We start from the raw sequence: 18,055 nt of genomic DNA, 5'->3' as shown, positions 1-18,055 counted from the left end.
CGGGCCGCCCCGCCGGGGCTCAGCGCAGGGCGGCTGCCGCCGGGAGGAGCCGGGCGGGGAGGGAGAGACGAGGGGAGCCGTGCGCGGAAGGGACTGCCTCGATGGGCTTGAAAAATCACTGCAGCGGCGGGCTGGTGGGAGATGCAATGCCCGGGCTGCGCGGCCGCGCCGCTCTCCCCGCCTCGCCCCTCCGGCCCCGGCCCTGACCCCGGCCCTGCCTCTTTTTCTCCGCGCCTGGCTCCAAACTTTTCCCGCTGCCCTCCCGTGTGTGCGGGAGCCCCGAGCTCAGCGGTGAGCGCCGGCTGGGAAGCCCCAGGCACGGAGAGGCTGCCGGCGGCGACAGCCGGAGCATCCCAGGGAGGAGAAGCCGGCGGGGCGGAGAGGGAGGCGGGCAGGGCGGGGGTGGAGGCGCGTCTCCCTGCTGAAGGAGCCGGGACTTGCAGGGTTCTGGGTTTTCCCGACCACTCTTTCCCCTCCCCACCCGCCCATCTCCCTGCCTCCCTCCCCCCTCTCCTTCCCTCCCGCCTTCCCTCCCTCCCCTCCAGAATTAAAGTTGGGACAGTCGCGCTCCGGGGATGGGTGCGAGCCAACGCCTCTGCTGCCGGCTCGCTCTGCTCCCTCCCCAGGTCGCCCGGAGCCCGCGCTCCGCCCGCCCGCCCAGGAGGGATGCTGCTCCGGCAGCTGCTGGGGCTGCTCCGCTGCTGCTGGCCCTCCCTGCTGCTGCACTGTGCCCTCCACCCGCTCTGGGGGTCCCTCCAGGTAGGGCCGGCCGAGCCCGCTCGCAGCCGCGGGGCGCGGGGGGCGGCGGGGCCGGGCCGGGGAAAGCGGGGGCGCGGGCAGAGCCCCCCGGCACCCCCGGCTCTGCGGGGAGGGAAGGAGGCCGTGGCGGGGCGGTGGTCGCGCAGGCGGCCCCGAAGCCGGGAGAGCTGTTGCTGTCCCCGGCGAGGGCCCCCCTGGCCGGGTGTGCGGGACGGGCGGCCGGTGCCCGCCTCGGAGCGCTGAACTCGGTCCCAGAGTGTTCGCTCCCGGCAGGATGGAGTTGACTTTCTCCGGCGCGCCGGCGGTCGGAGGGCTGGGAGGTGCATTTCGCTGTAGGTGGCAAGATGCACGGAAAGAGGCAGCGGCGGAGCGGAGCCCCGGCGGTCGTGCCTTGCCGTGCCTTGCCGGGTTTTCGGTATTGATTGCGAATGAATTGAGGGTTTTCTGGGTAAAGGGCTGAATCAGCTTTTACCAACTCCGACGCCGTGGTGTTGTATGACCTTGATTGTAACGTGGGTGGGCAGCAAGAGAGACTGGGAGACATTGGTATACAGTGAGGGAGAGCGCCCATCCAGTTTGGAGAATCAGAACGGCAGCAAAGCTCATCTCAAATGCGTCACTTCGATATTTTAAAGTTTATTTATAATATAAGTCTTCAGAGAAGTGATTGATGAGCCAGCCAAGTGCCGTTCAAGAACAAACTAATTACAGTTTCTTTCTTGGAAAAACAAAGTGGAGACTCCAAATCTTTTACTCCCTGATCTAAACTTAGTGACTCCCAAGAGATTAGAGAGATGTTGTTTGTTTTAGCATCTTGTCTCTTGCCATGAATGACAAAGAGGGTTTGTGCTCCTTATGGATTAAAATGAACAGAGATAAAACAAAAACAACATTTAAACCAATGTCCTGTCATAAATATTTCTGCCAGAGCTACCTTCCTGCTGTCCTACTCAAGTATTTAGGTAGCCAATCTTAAACTATAACTGAATTTCTCACGGAAACATAGTTGGGTGAAAAGAGATGCCTTCTGCAACCTCTCCCCTATCAGTCAATTGAGCAGAGGAAAAAAACCTCATATAAACATCTTTCTGGGAAATTACTCACATGATCTGAAACAAGTTTTTTAAAACAATTTATAAAAATTGAAACAGGCTCTGAGAAATAAAAAAGCCGAGGAGCTCACCAGCCTTTCCTTGCAAGAATTTGGAATTTGGATTAATGACCCATTCATCAACTGTGCTTGTGCTATTGCTTGCTGTTCTGTGGAAGAACAAACAGTAAGCCTGCTCATTCTCAAGTTTTTTTTCCAGTTTTCCCAAAACTGGTCTTCCATCAGCAGGTTCCAATAGGAAGGGCAGGTATGGAATGCTCACTGGCATGCCAGCCTTCCATCCTTCCTGTGACTGAAATCCCTTCATGGTTGAACCCGTCCCATGATTCCCTTCCCCATGTTGAGTCATAATCCTTGCTCTTATCTTCAGTCTCACAAGCCATTCTCTCCTTGACTAATTCTGTAATGTTGCTCCCCTGCCCCTGCTCCATCTATAGCAGCAGGCATGTTTTCTCACATCCCCCAGCCCCTCTGCATGCATTTGTCCCCACAATGACTTAGTGTGGCATAGCCTTCCCTCCCACCTCAGCATTTCCTCCTAAGGCCCTGCCTTGAGATACTTAAAAGATTCAGTCAGATGCTAATCAAAGGAGAAACATTTATCTTACTAAAAACAAAACCAAAACAAAACCCACAATCTTTTCTTATTAGCATGGTTGCCAGTTCTGTGACAAAAGGAAAGGGATGATTCTGTCAGAGGCTTTTGACATAATTTGAAAAAGAGCAGAAAGGGTCATGATAAATAGCAGGGACTCGTTTTTTTCTGGTTTTGTAAACATGTATCTGGATTAACTGATGTGAATTGCACAGAGCTGTCCTGGGATTTATGCAGCAGTGTTGAGATCTCATCTCATCTCTGTAGACTGCTTCCAAGAGACAAAGCTCTTGCTACATCAGCAGGCTTTTAGAGGTCTCTGTGCCTTCAGTCAACTGCACTTCTCTGTTAAAGCTTTCCTCCTTTTACCTGATTAAAAAAAGTCACAAGAAGGCCACCCTCCAGGGACTGTATTAATCCTCTTTTCCCATCCCACTTTGTAGAACATGCTTGTGGACTGCTGCAACCCCATGGGACTCTACTGAAATACTAAACAGTTCTGACCACATGCAGATTTATTCTTCCATGGTATGCAAAACAGGACTAGGATCACTGTTTCTAAAAGAAATCTTGGATTAAAGAGAAATATTCCACAGGCACAAACTTCAGAGACAGAGACTGCAAAAGGAAACCACCAGTTACCACTTTCTGTTTGTTCTTCTCTTGACATTTGTGGATCAGATTTTCATTTCCATAAGTATTTTAAAACATTTGTCCCTTTTGCAAAACACGTTCACATCAAATGCACAAATCCATAAAGCCAACTCTACATATTTACAGAGCAAGGAAAAAAATGCATCAGCTTGAAGTCCAGGCAGCATATGTCTAGACTGGCCAACTGCTCAGTGTGTTAAGCAAGCCTTGTGCCAAACAAGCAACCAAGTTTCAGATAGGCCAAGAAAATGTGTTCATGGCACTTCCAGCAGCTGGAGGAATGGCTGGAAGAGCCCTGTGGATCTGTCTCCGAAGGTGATCCCTCATCAAGGCAGCCTCTGTGCCACAAACTGCCTGGCAGCCTGGTGGGCTTACAGTTACCCCTTCCAAAGCCATTCTGGGGCCATGGAAGAGTCTGCCAGAGCAAATAAGCAGTGAAGTTTGAGGCCAGATTCATTTAGGTGACCTGGCCATAGAAAGGTGTGGCTCTTTCAAAATGTTTTTCTTTTCCAGCCACATACTCTAAAGGCAGTTTACCTTGAATTGCAGGCAGTAAGAAAGAAACAATGGAATATTATTTCATCATCTCCTGCCAGAGCAAGATTGTTCCCTAAAGCATATTTTCTAGTGATTTTTTTTTTGCTTACCTTTAGAAGACGCAAGTAATAGCCTTCATTTCTTTCATAAGAAGACTAATAGACATCAACAAGGGGATTGTTTTTCCTTGAAAAGGAGCCAAATGCCTTCCTTTTTTTCCTGATTCTGTCTTGCTACTGTTATCTGCTGCTTTATATTACTGTTACTATTCTGTCCTCTTGCTGCAGTCCTTGGCTATTTCTCTCTTCCCCGAGGCCCTCAACCTCAATTTGGGTCTTTCCTTTTCTTGGCGGATTTCAGCTAACTTAAAATATCTTTGTTTTTAAAACAAAGCCTTTAAGACAAACCCATCAAACCCATCAAGGTAATATTTATGTTCCTACTTCTATCTTGTAACAACCACACATTTCACTCAGTGACAGGAGAAGGGAAACAAATAGGTGATAAAGCCCATGCTTTTAAATGTCAGTTCTTTCCTGACTATTTAAAAATGATCATGGGAAATTGTTATAGAGTTTCAGGCTAAAGTATTGAGAAGCAAAGTAACTTTTCTTTTATTTTTTTCCTTTAATTTTTTTTTTCTTTTTTTCCTGAAATAATATTTTTAAAGTAGACAGGAGCAGGAGCAGCAAGTGACTGGCCATGATAGTGTTAATCTTGTCTGCAAAGTAATTGAGAAAAATTATCCACTATTTTCTGAGAACACTCTTATTACCAGCCTAAGGGAGAAGAGCCTCCAGGGATTTAAAAGCAGTCAATAACTCTAAAAAAAGACAGAGCAATCCTTTGGTTCTGGTTGATATTAAGTTAGAGCAATAAGTCAATGTAGCTTTGCCATACCAGCACTATCTTCATATGCAAAGCTGTTTCTGATCTGCAAAGGAAGCTGGCTCCAAGTCTGTTCAATGTTATTTTTCCCTGTGTCCATCTTCTCCCATCACACTGCCCCCTGCAAGACCATAGTGAGCTCTTAGGATCCAATAATGGAGGGCCCAGGGTGTAGCTAGGAGTTAATAGCTGCTTCCTAATCAGCTGCCAACACCACTGGAGAGCTGTGGCCCCAGCTCCTTCTGTCAGCAAGGTAAATCTTGTCACACCTGTTGAACAAGGAGGTATCCCAGGTATGCCCCCGGCACTGCACAGGAAGGACACTTCTCTCACAGGGCTCTTCTTGGGAGCATGCCTGGAACCCCAACCCCTCATGTGAGCAGTGTTGGAAGAGCTGAAGGAGCATGGAGGATATTCAGCTGCCTGGGATCACTTACTTTAAAAACAAATAAACCTTCTTAGCAGACAGATTTATTACTAGTCATGAGGGATTATGCAGCCAAGTCACTTTGATTCATTAGAGTGTTCAGAGAGTTTGTGTAAGTTCCTGGAAGCTGTCTGGGATGATCTTTAACCATCCTCTTACTGTTACCTGATGGTGAAGGGGAAAGTTGGAAAGCACTTGTGCTGAATTTGTTTTTCCCTATGTTTGGTAATAGATTTAGACAAGCTGTTTAAAGAACTGAGCCTTATGCTGTGCTGAGCCGTCCTTCCAACTTAGCTACACGTAGCCTTTTCTTTTCTTTCCTTCCTCCCTATAATATTTAATCAACAAAGCCCTACCTCCATTTCCCTGAGGCCAGAGCAATGCGTCTTTCTGGATTTAGAAACCGCCTACGCATGTGAGCACGTCCTTTGTGCAGTGATGTTGTTTTAATTAGCCACATCTCTCTTTTTGGCCAGAAATATAGAAAACTACCGTGTACAGCTTTCCTGCAGGGCAGTGCAGCCCCGTTGGTGCTCAGCTGTGGGTAGTGGAAGAGGCACACTGGCTGTGCTGGGAGACAGGGTTGAAAGGGGAGAGGAGACAGACTGTGTATCTGGAGCTGGCAGGGGGAGGGAAGAAAACTTGGGCAGGAGAGAGAAGTGGGGAGAAACCAACCCTGGGTGACCCTGCCAGAGAGGCAGAAGAAGCCCACCTAAAACGGATCAGAAAGCATGGCATGAGACAGCTTCCTTGTAATGATCAATGCATTTGCTAATTAAAGATGATGCTAATTAAAGAAGATGGTGTTAAGTCAAAACTATTAGGACAATAACCTGCCTGAGACCAAACTTTACAAGAAAATATGTTAGCATAACTGTCCTAGCTTCAGCAGGACACAAGTCTGTCCCAGGTGGTTTCCTAATACTTACATTCAAAGTGCTTGTTAGATAACATGCTTATTAATCTTTTAGGCTTTGCTTTGTCTCTTCGAAATTGTATCCTGTATAAGTCATTCAAAAAGAGCTGGCTTAGAGACCTCTGAAGTTAACACCTCTCAGAAGCTTCTGTGATGCTCAGCAAATTTCCTTTTCATTGATGACTGTCTCCATTTTGTAGCATTATTTTTTACTGAATTTTACTGAATATACCTTGAATCCCTAGTTATGTACATAAGACTATGATAAGAAAAATATGCTGTTAATAAACAGTCCTTGTTGTGACTGGATCAAGCGACTGAATATATCGTATACCAGTACTGGTTAAATCGCTGCCCATGGCCAAGTGATGCTTATGCTTGGGTTCTGCAATGCTTCATCTTCACCTTTATTATTACCCAACAGTGCAACTCACAGGACGCTACACTGTGGCATTTCTGCTTAAACCATATTATTGCTGTGTGGTCCACAGATGATTAAATGCGGGCAGCCTCCCCTCTTGGAAGGAAGTGAGACACCCTGAGAAATGCTCTCTGAACTTCCAAGTGAGGCTGGCAAAGCAGAGGAGGGATGTCCTCTGGCTCTCAGTTCTGCCATAAGGAAAAGGAACATAATCCTGACCCTAACTGTCTTGTAATTTTTATTAGCTCTCTTTGGCTTGCAGCAATGACCCTGTGAATAATGCATGCTGCTAGATGGCTCTCCTAAGGAAAGAAGGCTTATGCAATCGTATTGTCTGCCACTGCCTGCCTTCTCCTTACCCCATAATAACTCAGAAACCAGCTGGCCAGTCTCAACCAAATTTGACAGAGGGAAAGAATTCTTGAATATACTGTGTTAAATAAAAAAATATTAAAAATGGGGACCATGTAGGGAAGGGACATCTTAGGAACTTTAGCTCAGTTCTCACCACAGGTCTGAGGTGCCACTCAGGTACTCAAGTCTAAAATACACATTCATCAGTTTTCACTGTTCTGCTGCTCATGCAATGACTTGTTTCTTCACAGGTCACTCAGGGTGAGCCCCAGAAGTCATGCTCCAAGCCTGTAGCAGAGAAATTTTCAGAGAGCTGCCAGGAAATTTGCCAGTGCAGGCCACCTCCACTGTTACCACCACCTCCTCCACCTCCGCCACCCCCGAGGTTGCTAGCAGTGCCAAGTAAGTAGCTACTGATACTGTTGTGGTGTGCTGCAGGAGGGCAAAATGATGGGGACACCTGGACAGACAGGAGAAAGGGCACAGCTAGCTCATTTGTCATTTTCCACTTAGCAAATGGAAGAAGAAATCTTTTCAGTAGAGATGGAGATCTGTTTTCTGATCTAATGAATAATGCTTAGCTTTTGGAGGAAAGCCAGAGAAATTCCCTCCTTTTATTGTGTTCTATATGATTCCCCAGTTTTAAATGGTTCCCTAATCCCCTAGCCCTGGGAAATGCTTTCCTACAGAGACAAAGTGCTGTGCTGCCCCTTGAGTGGCATGACCCCCTTTTTTGCCAGGTGTGCAGCTTGAAGGTCTGGGTGCCCCAAGGCAAATTAATTTATAAGCAGACAAAAATCCAAACACTCTGTCTAGACCATTCAGTACGCTTGACTGTTGTCAAGACACTGGAGCACTACAGTTTACCATAGCAGTGACTCAGGCTCGCTGGTTTTAAATTGCTTACAACTGTTACAAAAATAGGAGGCATGTCAGGAGTCAATGGCAAGGGAGCAGTTTTCCCACTAATGCACATGCAGGGTAAGACTCATCTCTTTCTCTCATACAAATCAGAGCTCCCAAGCCTTACCCAGTGCACCCAAACTCCTCCTTATTTCCAGCCATACATCCCCATGCCCAGCACACCTGGTGCCTTCAGTTCCTGCTGGCTAGCTCTGCAGCTGCTTTCCACATCAGTGGTCCTGTGATCCCTGACATACAGATAATTTCCAGAGAGTGATCTCTGTCCCCATGGTCCCTGCACTGTGGGAGAGACCTTCCTGCTTCTATTGCACCCACTGTGTTCAGGGACACAGACTGGGTCCCAGGAATTTGGTATTCCAGTAAATCTCCTTAACACTTCTGCATTTTCATAAATTCATCTCTCCCTGCAAGGCTGCCTATTAATTCTTCTCCCTGCTTATATAAACTCTCCTGGGAGCAGTGTTGCAAAGTGTATCCTGTATCCTCAGCATTTCCCCCAAGGAAAAATAAATCATTAGGTATCATCATCTGGCTGTTTGTCTTTATCAGCACCATCTCCAGATGTGCAGAAGACATGAAGAAGGCTTCTGCCTAGCTTTTAGTCAGGCAGAGGACAGGCAGAATCTTTCAGTGTCTTTTCTGCCAGGAGCATGCTTTGTGCTTGTGCTACACTGCAGAAAATTAAGGCAAAGGCAGAGAAAAACCAAGAATGAAACACTTGGAAAAGGAAGTACAAAGACAGCTGGGAAAGAAGAGAGGGATAATTTTTATAGCAGGAAAAATCTCTTTCAATGCTCAGGAAAATGTCATGGGCAGTAATATGGAAAATTACCTTGATCTTTGTATCACAGCCAGAAAATAAAGTACTTTGTCACTCTCTTTTCTTGTGCCTGGGGTACCCTGTTACCCTGAGGGGGATGAGATGGGGCAGTGTTGGCACAGGGACCAGCCCTGCTGACCAGCTGTACTGGGAAGGGAGCACCACTGCCAGGCTGTTTCCCCTCCATCAGGCAGCTGCTCTGAGTGTGCGATTTGTCCCCTGTCAAGTGGGAAGTAAATCATGTTAGAAAAAAAGAAGTCTGTCACACATTGCAGAAAGAAGAACAAGAAATCTAATGGGCCTGTGACTGGGATAGCCTGACACTTTGTCAAGCTGGATTGCCAGGTGCTAACACAGTTCTAAAACTGAGCTATATAAATCCAGATGACTAATATTTAAGCAAGTGACTTCATTTCAAATACAATGAAAAAAAGAGGTTACACATTTCTTTCACTGGTAAGCTTTAGAGTAGCAATCAAGTGTCTCATCTTGAATGATGCTTTCATTATCATCAGCTGTCTAGGCACTGTGATTTAGTCCATGTGTACAGCAATCCACTTCCTTGGGAGAAACAACAAGCCTTGTGGTTAAATATTGATGTTATAGACACTGCTTTTAAATGGTATTCAGAGGAGAGGGAAGTAAAGAGCGAAGTGGCTGATGCTAGATTTGCACTTTGAATTTGCTAAGTGAATAAAATTTAGTACCGGAAAGACATCTGCAAAAAAACAGCAGTCCAGGACCTGCAAGATTTTTACCTTTACAAGGTATAGTCATGAGGTACTACATAAAGATGCTGGAATTGCTTTCAGAACTTTGTGAGCCACAAAAGGCTGCGGTCTGCTAGGCACTGTCCTATCTGCAATCAAACTGAATGTTGCTGGAGATTTAGATCAACTCTAAAGCAGCTACCATGGTTTGGGCTGGGTGGTTAAAGCCAATAGATGCATAAATCCTGTCTCTCCAGTCACTACGGACACTGACAGTTCTGTTGTCTGCTATAGGAAGCATCTAGTGCTCTTCGATGTGGCCTCAAGCTGCTGTTGTGGAAAATCAGAGAACCCTCTGATGTGCCCTTTCTATTAATCCCACTTGATTGTTTTATAAACCCTACTTGGTTGTATGGGATGGCACTGCATAACTGTTTGTGAGCAGCTGAATCACTCCCTGAAAGGCTTTTATTGTGTTTTGAGGACTTTTAGGAACAATTATAGTACATGTAGTATCTCTTTAGACACTTCAGTATTGACAGGTTGATCCAGCAACAAATCTTTAGCTCTGCTTCCTGCAGATAGATTTATACAAAATCTATTAAATGCAGAGAATCCTAGATTCACATATAATAGCTGGAAAATACTGTGTTTACTCTGAGGGGAAATAACCTAATTCCCTCTGGAGAAAATGAGTAGAATCTCACAGTTTAGCAGTCAGTCTAAAACCACAAGCAGTATGAGGAGCACCAGCTTTCCCTGGTCTAGGAGACACATCCCTGTTAGAGTTGGGTACTTACATTAAGAATGTGTGGGGAGTGTTTCAGCACATCCTGAGGAGGCACTGAATAAATGAACGAAACTTTATGAATATGGGAAATTAAACAGACTGCTTTTGTCCTCCTTCAGGGATGAGCCCAGGTCTCCTTTCCCCATATTTCTAACTCCTTCACATGGACCACTTGCTTTTATGGTGTCCCATCCAACCCCTGATCTTGCCTTCACTGCCTCTGCTCTGCAGCCAATTCCATCATGGCACCATAACCCTGTGCCTCCTCCTGGGGGTCCATCAGCCTTGCAGCATCTAAATGAAAGCTGCCATGCTGCTCCCTTGTGCATGCTGCTCTCTCAGTATTGCTGGTTCACCTGTACCTTTTTCTGCAGAGTGGGACACATGGGCTACTTGAGCTCTGACTTTCCTGAGCTTCATTTCAGCTGTAGTTCTTTGCTATCCCATTGAGACACTGCTGTCTGATTTGATACAGATGTGTACCTTACCAAGGGGCTCTGAGGAGAGGGACTCCAGCCCATGTTAGAAGTACCTGGCATGGTGGGGACTGTGTGATGCTGAGGGCTGTCAGGAGAATGGTCCCTGAGCCCCTGGCAGCTCCTCCAGACGGTTTAGCACATCGATGTTTCCGGAGTGACTCCCCTTATGCAAGCAGCAGCCTGCTCTTTAACCCATGCCTAGAAAACCACTCACTGATGGAGTGAAGGGAAAGCTCAGGAGGCTCTGAGGGGCCTAAGGCCAACTAAACTTAGATGCTGACAGCAAAGGAAGAAGGAACTTTCAATGAAATTGAGTGTGTTCCCTAGATATGTCTGTAATGACCTGAAGGCAATAGAGAGGCTCAGAACCTGGCCTTTAATTAACTGTGTCTTTTTCTCTCCATCTGCTTTCCTCCTTGTCTCTGGATTTCAGCCAAGACTAAGACAAGGTGGATGGAATACTTGTTTAGGCAGCATTTCTAACCCGGCTTCACAGACCCATGAGATTAAGCTAGTTCAAGTGATGTTGACCCTTAAAAATTTGAAAAACTGCTGTTGCAAACCCCTAAATACTCTGTGAGCATGCAGGTTTCTCCAGGGGCATTGCAAAGAAGAAAGGACTTTGTCTGGAACTAGAAGTCAGGCTTTCAAAACAGGAAAGGAGGAAGAGGTTAGAGCTAGATATACACTGTAGTCACTATTAGTTTTAACCCGTGTAAGGTCTTACAAAAAAATATCAGAAATGACTTCTTTAAAATGGCACAAGGAAGAGAAAAGAAGTTCCAACCTGCACTCCTCAGTTGTTGGTGAGCAACATTTGCTGTCTCTGCTCTACCCTTGGGTAGTGGAGTCCTTGGTATTGGGTGAGGAGTCCATGGTATTGCCCTCTGCTCTCTGGACAAAGGAAGTGTTCATTCAAACATTGCTTCAGTCAAAATTTAGAGGAGGAAACATAAGCTGAGTCTGGATACATGAACCAGTCTCTGGTGTTTGGATGCTCACACATAGGTACAATGTGAAGTCTTTGCAGCTCCTGACCTTAGTGGAAGTTTGCCCTGAGCTGTCAGCTGAGATCAAGCACAATCATGTCAGTGCAAAGCCACAGTGAATGACATCACTGCAGAGGACTCTAATCTCCATGCAGTAATTGTATCATTTTGTTTTTCAGAGTGAAATCTTTATCTCTGGAGACAGAGCATCTAATTAACTAATTATTTGGACTGGTGAAAATGCCAAAATAAAAATGACCAGCTATAAGAAGGGTGAAACCTTTTGGCAGCTATATAAGCTCAGATGTACAGCTTAATTTCAGAAAGCATACAGGGTCCCTTCAGTGCAAGTAGGAAAGCTAAGGACATTCAGATCTTTTAGGACAGATCACAGATTCATGGAATGGTTCAGGTTAAAAGGGACCATGAAGATCATCTAGTTTCACCCCCCTGCCATGGATGGTGATACTTTCCCCTAGACCAGGTTCCTCAAAGCCCCATCCAAAGTGGCCTTGAACACTTCCAGAGAAGACACAGTTTCTCTGGACAACCTGTTCCAGTGCCTTACTACCCACACAGTAAAGAATTTCTTCCTAACATCTAATCTAAATTTGTGTTCTTTCTGTTTAAATCCATTACCCCTTGTCCTTAGCCATACACGCCCTTGTAAAATGTTTTTTTATAGGCTCCCTTCAGGTACTGAATGCTTCTATAAGGTCTCCCTGGAGTTTTCTCCAGCTCTCTCAGCCTGTCTCATAGAAAAGGTGCTCCAGCCACCCGATCATCTTCGTGCCCCCCTCTTGGAGTGAGTCCACATCCTTCTTATACTGAGCCCAGAGCTGATCATGGTACTGAAGATGGGGTCTTATGAGAGTGGAGTAGAGGGAAGAATCCCCTACTTTGACCTGATGGTCACACTTGTGTTGATGCACCCAGGACACACTTGGCTTTCTGGGCTGTGAACACACATTGCCAGGTCATGTCAAACTTCTTGTACACCAGCACCCCTCAGTCTTTCACCTCGGGGCTGCTCTTAGTCTATTCTCGTCACAGATTTTGTTTGTACTTGGGATGGCCCTGACATGGGTGCAGGACCTTGTTGAACTTCACGGTGTTTGCACAGGCCCACTGCTCAAGCCTTTCAAGGTCCCTCTGGACAGCATCTGCTCCTCCTTGGTGGCATCCACCCCCTCCAGTGTGTTGAGTGCATGACACATCTTGGTGTCATCAGCAAACTTGCTGAGGATGTGCTCAATCCCCCTGTCTGTGTTGCTGACACAGATGTTGAACTGCACCAATCCCAATACCATCCCCTGAGGAATGCCATTCATCTCTGGACTGTCACAATGTGTGTATATTAGGCAGGAATATGAAGAACAGGAATAGTCTGGAACTTCTTAAACTTCGTGTAGGTTTTCAAGTAACCAAAGCTTTCAGATATATTGCTAATTGTTAAAATAGCCTTTCAGAGCAAGAACTTGTTATAGAAATAAACATTGTATGGCTCTAGTACGTAAAAGAATAAGAAATGGGTTTTCCTTAGGATTTTCTAAATCCTGATGGTAGAATGCAGAGGTGATCAAAGAATGAGTTTGACCTTATGCTGAATTAGTGTCTCCATGTCACTATTCCAGCAGGAAAGCTGAGCATGGTCCTGGTGCTCACCACTACATTTCTTGTACTTGGATGCTGATGTGTTTGCCTACTCAATGCCTAAAGAACTTCTGTTCTTGGCAGAGGTCTGATTATCCCCCAGGAGTGGAGGAGAAGCTGTGACTGCAAAATGAATTGAACTCTTTCTGGAGGCCATGATGATTCAAATATGAGATGCCCAATAATCAGCTCAGCTCAGTCTGATGCAACAGGAGTTGAGCACCTCAGAGAGCTTTGAATTTAAGATTCCTTTTGGTTACGCACTTCATCTTGTGAGGGCTTTCTATCTTTACAAGTGCCCACTGCAAAGCTGCTGGCCATAAGTGCTCAGCTGGCAGGACCACCCTTCACCTACTGCCCTTCTGCCTGAAAGACTTGTTCAGAGTAGTTTTCAGATATTTGGACATATTAGAGGGATCTTGGGCGGATTTCTCCCAAGTGATGCCCAAAGGAATTATTAACAAACATGCAGAGCTGGGTTTGTTTTATAATATGGGGAAGACATTTCCCTCCATCCTGCATACAACATAGTGACTACCAAAACTGAACAGCAGAGAACTATAGTACCCCAAAATGGCAGGGGACACATTGTCTCCTGCATTAAGACATTTACAGTGGTGACTGCTACTGTGAGTGCAAGTCTGGTCTAGACAGTGACTTTTTTAAAATGCAAACAAATGCTGAAAGAGGGAAGCCCTTCCAGTTTTGGTAACACAGCTGTCATACTATGAATTGCAGTCTTGTGTGAGAGCATTGTTCTTAATTTACAAAGCAAAACCAAAATTCAATTCTTATAATCTCCCATATGAGGAGGAATGTGACTCTCAGAACTGGCTATAGGATTTGGAGACTTTCAAATCTAAATTGAACTCCACCCCCACAGCCTGGAGCTATGGATGATGATGGCAGAAGCAGAGTCTAGTCCAGATCCCCATTATGTTGTTTTCACATCACAAACACTACCTTCACTCTTAGCACAGTGAACCAAATCATTAAGCATCCAAGACTGAATTAAGCAGAATTCATCGATCTAAATCAGAAATGCAGCAAATGGATTTTCTGCCTCAAATTGCAGGCACTCTGATTTTGTCACCAAATATATAACAAATTCTAAATTCTGCCGTTTTTTTTTTCTGTTAAGCACAGTTATTTCTGGTGTAGGAATAGAAGTTACAAGTCCTCATCTCTCAGTCAAAATGAGAAAATTTTTTATGGTGAGGAGATTTCTTAAGCAGCAATCAAATACATCTGAAATAGTTTGAGCATCTAAGATGTAATATTAAGTCTGAAGAGCAGGATTAGTGATTAGAAAGCAGGTAAGACTGGAAAGGTTCAAACAAATACTTTCATTATAGGATTCTGTTGTCACTCTTTCACCTAACATCTCTTCATATTGAATTGTTGTAAATTCTCTTTCTGTTTAGAACACTGGTAAGACCAGATGGTCAGTCACAGCTTTCCCATTTCAGAGTTTTTCATCACAATAAATTCTGAAATGTTTTGCCAAGTCTAATTGTTATTTAGGCAAGTGACGAATATCTCCCCTGCTCTGGGACCTTGCATATTTGTTTTGAATTTTTCATACAGTAATAAATTGATATAATGGAAAAATCCTTCTCTTGAAAATGCATTTTGAAGTATTTAGAAGTAAGAGCCTCAGGCCAGATTTTGCAGTGCTTGAATCACTGGGAGTTCTGTTGTCTATAGATTAAAAGCATTGTCTAATTTTTAAAAAGAACCATCACATATTAAACAGGTTCTGCAGTAGAACAGTCCTTTCTACTCTGACATGCATACTGCAACATCTTGATTTTTTTTTTTTTTTAAGCAGAAGGAGTTGGCTAAGCTGAAGACATTAATTCCTTCTGTGGATGGCAGTCCATTTGTACATGCCTACCATTTCACTGATTAAGAAGATAACAAATCTTCAGTGAAGTTACTGATGAGTCAGAGGCTGCTGATTTACAAGTAATTGTAGGTTCACCTGCTCCTAGCAGAAGGAGTTGTGCCTCATCTTGACAAGTCAGAAGTAAATGCTTAATTGGCACAAGCTGTTCCAGCAGGAAGGGTTGAGCAGCTGACCTCGGTAATGCAGGCCAACAGAAATATGTTCTTGTAAGGGTTTTGTGCATTGCATTGTTCTGAACATGATATAAAGGTGTTGCCCTGCTTGTGTAATTGCAGTTTAAGGGTAATATTTAAGTCAATGTAGCAGGTCAAGGAAGCAGTAGCCTGGAAATTCGGGATGTTATCCCAAAGTGAAGACACAGTGTCCATTAATATAGTATGAATATCAGCTAATAACTGATGCTGCTGCCAAAATCTGTCATTAATAATGATGCAAGTTAATTTAACCCTTCCACTAGTAAATCATATTGCATTATAACTACATAAATATAGCAGCAAATTGTGGATCCCTAATGGATGTTTAAATGAATTATTTTATTATTTTGAAGTGTCTTTTAAATGGAGCTGGTATTTCATTAGTTCATTGGTTAGAAATAATTTTAGACAAAGATCTGTTCCTTGACAAATGCTGCTATTAAACTGGACTTTTACCAATGGAGCAGATTCTCTTGAATCATCCCTGGACACTTTCCTTCTGAAAGTGATGCATATTTTTATTTCATAGCCATTATCAAAGGAAATGACTATCAGTGAAGCACAGGGAGGGTTTGGTTTAACTCTTGTTTCAATTTGGCCAGGTGCAGGTGCTCTGCCTCAGCTTTTCAGGGCATCTCTGTACATGGGGGCTGCCCACTGCTGTAGGTTCAGTATGGAGTCATGGTCTGTGTAAAGCCTGGGGGCAGTGCAGTAGCAACCTGTAAACAATTTGCTTGCCTTTGTGACTGTAAAGAAACCTGTGCTTTGTCTTTTAGCTTTTCCAGGTGTTCCAAATACACTGAGTGGTGACTGAGGACTTCATATAAGGGCATTTGGCAGGGTGAAATGCCTCGATCTGTGAATGTGATGTAATTGTCTTTTTAAGTGTTATGTATTTTATAGAAATTGCATGAAAAAATATTAGTTGATAAATGTAATTTTACTTATATTAGAATTAAATTTACACCTGGTTTGGAAGGCCTTTCACATTTCAGTTCCATTTTACTCTGGGTGGATAATCAATTTAATTTCCCTTAAGTTGAATCTGAGTACAATTTGGAAAAGGAACTTAAGAGCAGTTGGTATGGGAATTATCAATTGATCTCTTAAGGGACATTTTGAAGTGATCACTGTAGCCCTTAATTCCAGCCATAACTGAGTTGTTGAAGTGATACAATGAATAAACCACATAATATCAAATAGGAGGACTATGTTTTCACATGTGCTATACATCAACAGAAGTATCAGCTACACAGTCAGCTGGCTGTTCCCTAAAACTCAGACATATGACTTACAATGTGGCTTTCTTTGTAAAGTGAACTCTTTACAGCCATCTGCATTTACCAATCTAAAATATATGTCCATTACACTGAAGAGACTATGTCTCTTCATATAGTGGGGTGCCCCACGGGCAAACCATTTATTTTTCAGAGATGAACACAAACCAGTACCTTAGAAACTGTCCTATTAACACATTAGGAAGATATGCAGAGTATTTCCAGCTCTTCCACAACCTAGATTTCCTAAATTTTAGGAAATTCAGTCTGCAGTTGGTTTTGTCTCAGACTTTCCTGAAGGTACTAATATTGAGAATGTGTCAGCATTAAGACGTGAGGTTTGTCTAATCTTTGCTATTACCTAGCGGTTCTCAAGATCTTAAAAAAGCTGTTAAGGATCTACAAGATAATGAATTAATACCAGTGGCACTGAATTTCATTCACTTTGTGTAGCTTGTGACTGATGGCACCACTCATGGGAATACTGTTGAACTCTAAGTAGATGTGCAAATCTGGACTTTAATTCAATCTGTATATAAAACATTGTAACAAGAAAATCTGTCATCTTTCTGTGAGATTGAATCTGCCAGCCCTGAGGTATCTCATTAATCATTTGCTGGTGAAGGACTGGTCATCGCTGTAAGAGTGTAGACTCCTGAAATCACATCTCAGCTTGAATTTCAGCCTCTATCATCCCTCCTTGAAAGATCTGTTCACTGTAAGAGCTGAAAGGCTGATAAGCTTTCAGAAGGCTTGAGGGTGACATACTGTGACTCCCACAAAGGAGATACCTTGTCCACCCTCCAGGGAATGGTGGAAAGAGCATCCAGGGCGCTGCTTCTCCCTCTGCCACCAACCTGCTGGGAGATCTCAACAGAGTCAACTACAATATCAGACACCCAAAGTTACCATATCTGAAACAGAGATATGTTTTCATCCTTGTAAACTTTGTATTTGAAATTAGTAGGTGTCGAGCACTGAAGATTATTATTATTAGGCTCAAAAGTAATGGTAATTGTTATAGAACTGATCAGCTGTGTCCTGTCCCAAGGAATAGGAGGCTGTACCATCACACAGTGAGGACTGTGCCAGGGCTGAGATGCAGCACCTGCAGCCACAGCATCACCATGCAGTAATGAATGAAAGGAGGTAGCCTGAGGGGCTGGACACAAACCCACACTAAAAACCAGCACTGTGGCTTGTCTTATTACTCCTCTGCCAGTGATGATACAGCTTCAGCAAAATCCTAGTAGTAAAGGAGAGTATATTGGCAGATAAGGGAACTAACCTGGGAAGGCTCACTCTATGAGCTTACAGTGTCCATACAACTGCCACTACCACAGAACCTTAACAGGCTCACCAGAACCTGCCTTCATGACACCTTTTGGGGCATGGATTTCATCCAAGGGTACCTGAGACACAGTGGAAACAAGGACTAGTTTTTTAAGAGCTTTTATCACCTTAAAATGCAGATAGATGCTGAATAAGCTCTCCAAGCCCCTTAGTTCTCAGCAAGTGTCCCACCTTATTTTGGACTGGACAAATCTTTACTAATGTGTACTGTTTACTAATCTGTTTACTGTTTACTTCCTCACTGTTGATCTGAGGTGAGTGGTGGCCATCAGGTCACAAGGGAGGATGAGGCAAG

The 18,055-nt window shown here is 44.3% G+C and overlaps 1 protein-coding gene across 2 annotated transcripts in view; it reads left to right on the top strand.

Moving 5' to 3' along the window:
- The first annotated feature begins 416 nt into the window (after window positions 1–416).
- PRIMA1 (proline rich membrane anchor 1) overlaps window positions 417–18,055 on the top strand; it is a 49,907-nt gene continuing 32,268 nt past the window's right edge. The window contains exons 1-2 of one of the 2 annotated variants that reach the window (XM_030274899.4): window positions 417–759; window positions 6,914–7,064. In XM_030274899.4, the coding sequence (XP_030130759.1) occupies window positions 667–759; window positions 6,914–7,064 (244 nt within the window). In that variant the 5' untranslated portion in view covers window positions 417–666. The remainder of the gene's footprint in view (window positions 760–6,913; window positions 7,065–18,055) is intronic. The other variant, XR_005980776.2, reaches the window with a different exon arrangement.

The sequence above is a fragment of the Taeniopygia guttata genome, chromosome 5 (assembly GCF_048771995.1).
Source record: "Taeniopygia guttata chromosome 5, bTaeGut7.mat, whole genome shotgun sequence".
Lineage (NCBI taxonomy): Eukaryota > Metazoa > Chordata > Aves > Passeriformes > Estrildidae > Taeniopygia > Taeniopygia guttata.
Note: the sequence above shows the minus strand (reverse complement) of the source record. Positions and strands in the feature narration are given on the sequence as shown.